General features: G+C 37.3%; 1 protein-coding gene across 1 annotated transcript in view; it reads right to left on the reverse strand.

Moving 5' to 3' along the window:
- Positions 1 to 1,665: 1,665 nt before the first annotated feature.
- Positions 1,666 to 8,214, reverse strand: part of LOC106871054 (sorting nexin-24) — a 28,604-nt gene continuing 22,055 nt past the window's right edge. Inside the window, exon 6 of the mRNA XM_052973174.1 lies at positions 1,666 to 7,293. Coding sequence (XP_052829134.1) covers positions 7,217 to 7,293 — 77 coding nt within the window. The 3' untranslated portion in view covers positions 1,666 to 7,216. The remainder of the gene's footprint in view (positions 7,294 to 8,214) is intronic.

Genomic DNA, 8,214 nt, shown 5'->3' on the forward strand with positions numbered 1-8,214 from the left:
TGGAGGTGCAATGGCCCAGTGGTTAGGGCAACAGACTCGCGGTTTCAGTTCCCAGACCAGGCGTTGTGAGTGTTTATTGAGTAAAAACACCTAAAGCTCCACGAGGCTCTGGCAGGGGATGGTGGCGAACCCTGCTGTACTCTTCCACCACAACTTTCTCTCACTCTTACTTCCTGTTTCTGTTGTACCTGTAATTCAAAGGGTCAGCCTTGTCACACTGTGTCACGCTGAATATCCCCGAGAACTACGTTAAGGGTACACGTGTCTGTGGAGTGCTCAGCCACTTGCACGTTAATTTCACGAGCAGGCTGTTCCGTTGATCGGATCAACTGGAACCCTCGACGTCGTAAGCGACGGAGTCCCAACAACTCATGCAGAATAAAATAACATTGTTTTCAATATATGCCTCTTTGTTACCAGTATCAGCGCTGCAGACCGTACCTCTGTCTTTCATAATGGTATGTTTTTCATCAATGAATCTTGTTTCACACTGATATACATCTTTCCTTGTTTATCACGTGAGTTTGGTTCCAAATCATGTTAAATAGATCAGTGATAAATGAATAATAGATCGTATGGGAAAAACAGATTTCATTCCAAGACCCCCAAATTTTTCTGAACATTGTTGATGGTCGCTGCATTGTGATTTTATGGTTTAAATAATGAGTATATGCAGATATACATATATATAAAACTCCGTTGGTTACGGCAACAAGGCTTCCTGCTGTTCCAATCAACAGAACAGTATGCTCATGAAATTAATGTGCAAGAGGCTGAGCATTCCACAAATACGTGTACCATTAATGTAACTCTCAGGGAGATCCAGTGTGATAGAGAATGGGAGCAGGTTGGCCCTTTGAAATACAGGTAAAAGTAATTTTTGTCGGCTGAGGGGACTGGAGGAATGTAGAAATAAAGTGCGTCACACAAGGACACAACGCACAGCCAGGAATTGAACTCATGACTCATGGGGCAAATACTGTAATGACTAAGCCACAAGCCTGCACACTATATACACACACACACACAGGAATGGCTGTGTGGTAAGTAACTTGATTACCAACCACATGGTTCCGGGTTCAGTCCCACTGCATGGCACCTTTGGCATGTGTCTTCTACTATAGCCTCAGGCCGACCAAAGCCTTGTGAGCGGATTTGGTAGATGGAAACTGAAAGCAGCCTATCATATATATATATATATATATGTATGTATGTATGTGTGTGCATATGTTTGTGTGTCTGTGTCTGTTCCCCCAACATCGCTTGACAACCAATGCTGGTGTGTTTACGTCCCCGTAACTTAGCGGTTCAGCAAAAGACACAGATAGAATGAGTACTAGGCTTAAAAAGAGTGAGTCCTGGGGTCAAATTGTTCGACTAAAGGTGGTGCTCCAGCATGGCTGCAGTCAAATGACCGAAGCAAATAAAATAAAAGAAAATATTGCACCAGCATGACCGCAGCCACTTGGCTGAAACAAATAAATAAATAAATAAATATATATATATATATATATATATATATATATACACACACACGCACGCACATGTACATACATACACACATATATAGAATAAAAAATATAACATAAATCAAGTAAAAAATAAAAGCACAACACTTGGCAGTGAGAGGATTGTAGAAGAAGAATATAAAAACAACAGTAGTCGTAGAATTGCAATGAAATTTTAAAGAGGAATTCTTTGAAATATTTTGTTTTTTTACAATTTTGGTTTACAAAGTTTTTTGTCTGTTTTTCTTGTTTTTTTTTTCTTTCTTTTCTTCTCAAAGCAAAACAATGCAAATTTTTTCATAAAAAAAAATGAAAGATGTATTAATAAAAAAAATGACACTGATTTCTAAGACAGGCACAAAACAATTTGGCCACAAATTCTTGGAGGTAAAGTACAAATCAATTAAATTGACTTCTTGTACTTCATTTTACTGAATTTTTTGGAAGAATGATGAAATGCTAAATTGACCCCAGGAGGGTAGGATTTCAATTGAGAACATGAATAAAACAATGTAATTGAATTCTACAATGCATTTTTAGTTACTGCCTTACTGATCCTGCTTACCACAACAACAACAATAATAATAATAATCCTTTCTACTAAAGGCACAGGGCCTGAAATTTTGGGGGCTGGGACTAGTCGTTTTACATTGACCCCCCCAGTAGGATTTGAACTCAGAATGTACACAACTGGAACAAATACCACATAATTTTTTTATAATGCTCTACTGGTTCTGCCAGTTCACACTAATAATACTGATGGTTGCTAAGATAGATTCAAGGCCAGAAATTGAGCCGAGGTGAAGGTCAGCTGGTTAAACCAACCCCAGATCTTGACTAGTGTTTATTTTATAATAGCCCATCCACATTTAGAATGAAAAGCAAAGATGTCCTTGGCAAGAATTGAACTTGGAACATAATTGGACAGTTCAATGGCAGAATGTATTTATTGCATCACTTCCCATTCTAGACAGTATAGAAAGAATTTTCTAACATAGGCACAAGGCTTGAAATTTGGGAAAGAAGATTAGTTGACAGTATACCAAACCCCTCCATGTGTGAGAGGTACATTATTTTATCATAAAATAAAATGAAATTTTATTCATAAACACCAGTATATGTGACTAGTATTATAAACAAAGTACAGTTACATACACCAGTAGGTGACTGGTACTTTATTTCACTTCGAAAGGGTGAAAGGTAAAATTGGCCTTGGCAAGATTTGATCTCAGATCATAAAGGGCCAAAGAATTATGTCAGACACTCTCTAACGATTTTGCCAATCTATTGCCCTTGTAGCAATAATAATTATTTCTAAATTAGGTACAAAGCCTGAAATTTGAGTTAGGGTAAGGGTTAGTCAATGAAGTCAGCTAGTACTTGCTAGTATTTGCCTGTTACTTTATAGACACCAAAATGGGCCTGGTTCTCTGTCAGTTACGATGAGTGAGTGTCCTAGTTGGTCTGATCAACAGAGCAGCCAGCTCATGAAATTAACATACAAGTGGCTGAGCACTCCACAAACACGTGTACCCTTAATTTAGTTCTCAGGGAGATTCAGCGTGACACAGGATGTGGCTAAGCAGACCCTTTGAATTTACAGGTACAACCCCACTTTTGCCAGCTGAATGGACTGGAGCAACGTGAAATAAATTATCTTGCTCAAGGATGCAATGTGCTGCAGGGAATCGAACTCACAATCATACAGTTGTGAGCCAAATACCATAACCACTTGGCTACACACCTTCATGGCCCCAAAATGATAAAAGACGAAGTTGACCTCAGCAAGATTTGAACCCTGGACATAGAGAACCAGAGCAAATACTGCAACAAATACTATTCTGATCTGAACAATTTTCCCAATTCACTGAAAATGATAACAACTACAGGGACCCATGAACATCCCGCATTTTATAAAAAAATTCCTATTTCTGTTTTGATGCATAAATAGATCTTCATAACATCATTTCATTAAGCTAAAGATTTCGAATATATCTTGGATTTCATTCCATAGTTAAGATTGTTTAAAGCATAACACCTGAACATATATGACCAGCAGAATATCATAGAGGGACTGGGTTTATTTTATTTTTTTGTTTTATTTTTTAAATGTGACTAGGAACAAAATCAGCTTGTGTTAATGACAATAATCATCATCATCATCATCATTGACATCATTAAACATCCGCTTTCCATGACTGGAACTGGTAAACCGGAAAGCTGCACCAGGTTCCAGTCTGCCAATAATAATAATAATAATAATAATAATAATAATCCTTTCTACTATAGCACAAGGCTCAAAATTTTGGAGAGAAGGGACTAGTTGATTACATGAGCCCCAGTGCTTGACTAGTTCTTATTTTATCAACCCTGAAAGGAGGAAAAGCAAACTGACCTCAGCAGAATTTGAACTCAGACTGTAAACACAAACAAAATGCCACTAAGCATTTTCTGCAATGTGCTAATAGTTCTGCCCAACACCTTTGTAATAATAATAATGCCTTCTATTGTAGGAACAAGGCTTAGAATTTGGTGGGAGAGGACTAGCTGATTACATCAACCCCAGCGCTTGACTGACACTTATTTTAACGACCCCACCCCCACAAAAGGGTGACTAGCAAAGTTGACCATGGTAATAATGCTCCTACTAATAATGGTGGGCATTTTTTTTCCTAAGCAGATATGAAGCCAGATAATTTTTATACAGCAAGTCTTATATATGCCAAGTAAAATAAAACCCCAGTATATTACTGGTTGAACTACTTTATCAATACTTCTCTCTCATTCTCTCTGTCTAGAAATCTCTACTATGTGGACCCTTCCTTCGCTTGATATAAATACTACAACAACGAAATATCTTTCATATCACATTTTATCATCTTGAAGACAGAAAAAAATAAAAAGTAAAAGAAGGAAGGATGCATTGAATTATGTAGCTCTAGGTAGACTGGTTGGCACTCTGTCGGTTATGACGACGAGGGTTCCAGTTGATCCGATCAATGGAACAGCCTGCTCGTGAAATTAACGTACAAGTGGCTGAGCACTCCACAGACACGTGTACCCTTAACGTAGTTCTCGGGGATATTCAGCGTGACAAGGCTGACCCTTCGAAATACAGGTACAACAGAAATAGGAAGAAAGAGTGAGAGAAAGTTGTGGTGAAAGAGTACAGCAGGGTTCGCCACCATCCCCTGCCGGAGCCTCGTGGAGCTTTAGGTGTTTTTACTCAATAAACACTCACAACGCCCGGTCTGGGAATTGAAACCACGATCCTACGACCGCGAATCCGCTGCCCTAATCACTGGGCCATTGTGCCTCCACTCTAGGTAGACTATGCTTGAAATATAAGAGAGGATGGTCACAGTTTAAATGCCTTTGATTATAAGAATAACTGATGAGAGTTGATATGAGAGATGTTATATGGTTCATTAACCAGCTACAAGCAGCAATCAAACCTTCCTGAAATCACACCCTGCCGTCTTACAAAAAGAAGGACATTGAACATAGTAGTACTAGAAATACAAAAAGATGGGATACTCTTAGCTGGGAAACCTATGATTATAGGTGCGTTAAATCAGGGTTGATCAGGAGCTTGAAAATGTTCTTTTTTTCTCTGACAGTGAAATAAAAAGCCAACTAGACCTTGGAAGGATTTGAACTCAGAAATGGGAAAACATTTTGTCCAGCACTCTACTATGTCTGCCACACGTCTCTTTACTTACAGCAATTATGAAAATAATTCTTTCTACTATAAGTAAAATTTTGTGGAGAGAGGCTAGTCGATTACATCAACCCCAGGGAAATTTGAACTCAGGATGTGAAGCCAGAAAAAATGTGCTAAGCATTTTTGTCTGACGAACTAATGAATCTGTCAGCTCACTGCTTTAACAACAATTATAATAAAAGTATGAGAAATGATTACGATAACAGGAATGATGATGATGATGATGATGATGATGATGATGATGACAAGGATTTCTAAGACAGGATCAAAACCAAAAATGTGGTGGGAACTGAGATGTAGTGGAGTTAATCCACTCTAATACTTGACTGGTAATCTACTTTATTGAATCCAAAAGAATGAAAGGAAAAATTAAGTTTGGCAGGATCTGAATACAGGATGTTAAGAGCTGGAAAAATAATAATAATAATAATAAAAATAATAATAATCCTTTCTACTATAGGCACAAGGCCTGAAATTTTGTGGGAGGGGACTAGTCGATTACATCAACCCCAGTGTTTCATTGGTATTTAATTTAATTTATTGACCCCGAAAGTATGAAAGGCAAAGTTGACTCCAGCAGAATTTGAACTCGGAAAATAAAGATAGGCATTTTGTCTGGCATGCTAACAATTCAGCCAGCTTGCTGCCTTAATAATGATAATGATAATAATAATAATAATAATAGCAACAATAATAATTCTCTCTATTATAGATACAAGTCCTGTTTGGAGAGGGTTAGGGTTAGAGGAGAGGGGGTAAGTCGATTACATCAACCCCAGTGATCAACTGATACTTATTTTATTAACCTCCAAAAGGATGAAAGGCAAAGTCGACCCTGGCGAAATTTGAACGGAAAGATGGACAAAATGCCACTAAGCATTTGCCTGACTCTTCTAGCTCACTATCATAATAATAATAATTATTATTATTATTTCTTTATTGCCCACAGGGGGTTAAACGGAGAGGGGACAAACAAGGACAGACAAGGGGATTAAGTCGATTACATCGACCCCCCAGTGATTAACTGGTACTTATTTAATCGATCCCGAAAGGATGAAAGACAAAATTGACAATAATAATGCAATAATACAATAATAATGTTGTATGAATGAAATGATGTGGTATGACTATAAAAAAAAAGAAAATTTATACACAGCTGCTACATCAACAGACTTTCCCAAGAGCATAAAATGTTGGCATATTCTACAAAAGTAGCAATATTAAGGTCTGTAAAGGTTGGTAATGGCTAAAAAGCAGTTTTTAGAAAAAAAACAGAAAACCATCCCAATATTTATAAGTGTGTCTCCTGAGATGCACAACACTGTTTCTAATGCAAAAAAAAAAAAAAAAAAGCACAAAAAAACCTCTGGATGAATGCCTTAGATTCACATATACAAGAATAACAATGATTCGTTACGAAAAGGTACAAGACTAGAAAATTTGATGACTGGGAGAGGAGATGGTCAGTCATATCAAACCACAGTATATGACTGGTATTTTATATAACTGACATTGGGAAAATGAAAGGCAGAGTTGATCTTGGCAGGATTTGAACTTGGAACATAAAGTGCTACAGCTAAATGTTGCAAGGTATTTTGTCTGATGCTCCACCAATTCGGCGAATAATAGTAATAATAATGATTTCAAATTTCTGCCACAAGGGCAGCTTAGAGGAGGGGATAAAGTCGATTACATCATCCCCAGTGCATAACTGGTACTTAATTTATCGACCCCCCCCCCAAAGGATGAAAGGTAAAGTCTACCATGGTGGAATTTGAACTCAAATTGGAGCAACGGGCAAAATACTGCCAAGCATTTGATCCAGCGTACTAAAGATTCTGCCAGTTTGCTGCCTTAGTAATAATAATAATAATAATAATAATAATGGTTGAGAAATGAATTGCACTTTTATACAAAATAGCAGAGTTCAAAAAGAACATAAAAAAAAAAAAAGCAGTCTGTTCATGTTGCATGTGATGGTAAGCTACCGAACTGTGGCATCGTGTTCAGTGGAATATAGTCCAAGATGTACACCTGAGATAATGGTATCTGGAAGCAACGCTGAAGAAAAGAAGAAAATAATATTAGAAATAGACATATATATATCTGTATTCCCGAGCGTCAAACTAATACATCCTTTTGTTGTTTACACCACCTGTCCTCGTCTGTTGTTGTTTTTTTTTCGTACATTCTCCCACACACACACATATATATATATATATATATATGTATATATATATAAAGTTTTTAACTTTTAAATTTTCATATTCAAAAGAGACAGAGACTTCAAACTCGATATATCGATTTATTCACCACTCTATGTTAACATTTATATATTATATATATATATATATATAAATATATAAATAAAAGCAATAGAAGCAATATTAATCAGAAAAGCCAATCTTTATGTCCAACTTCACTTGGAGGTTGTGTAAGAACATGGAATACTGTGTTAATTATCTTGAGAGGACTTCTCATATGGACTTGTGGCACTAAAAGTGCTAGGATTTATATCACTGACAGATGAGAATCATCTGCTATCACCACAGGAACTGCCAGATCAAGAGATTTCACCTTGTTTTGGGCTCCTCAGTAGCAACTAAACAGCCAAATCTCTCGTCAACAATACAAAGAGCACTGCAGGCATGGCTGTGTAAGAAGCTTGCTTCCCAATCATATGGTTCTGGGTTCAGTCCTACTGCATGGTACCTTGGGCAAGTGCCTTCTGCTATAGCCTCAGGCTGACCAAAGCCTTGTGAGTGGATTTAGTAGATGGAAACTGAAAACAAGCCCATTATATATATATATAGGTGTAGGACTCAGAATGTAAAGCTGGACAAAATGCCACTAAGCATTTTATGTGGAATGCTAAAGATTCTGCCAGCTTACCACTCTAAAGTGTTTAAATATTATTTTCTATTCTAGGCACAAGGCCCGAAATTTTGGGGGAGGGAGCCAGTTGATTAGATCGACCCTAGT

The sequence above is a fragment of the Octopus bimaculoides genome, chromosome 15 (genome assembly GCF_001194135.2).
Source record: "Octopus bimaculoides isolate UCB-OBI-ISO-001 chromosome 15, ASM119413v2, whole genome shotgun sequence".
Lineage (NCBI taxonomy): Eukaryota > Metazoa > Mollusca > Cephalopoda > Octopoda > Octopodidae > Octopus > Octopus bimaculoides.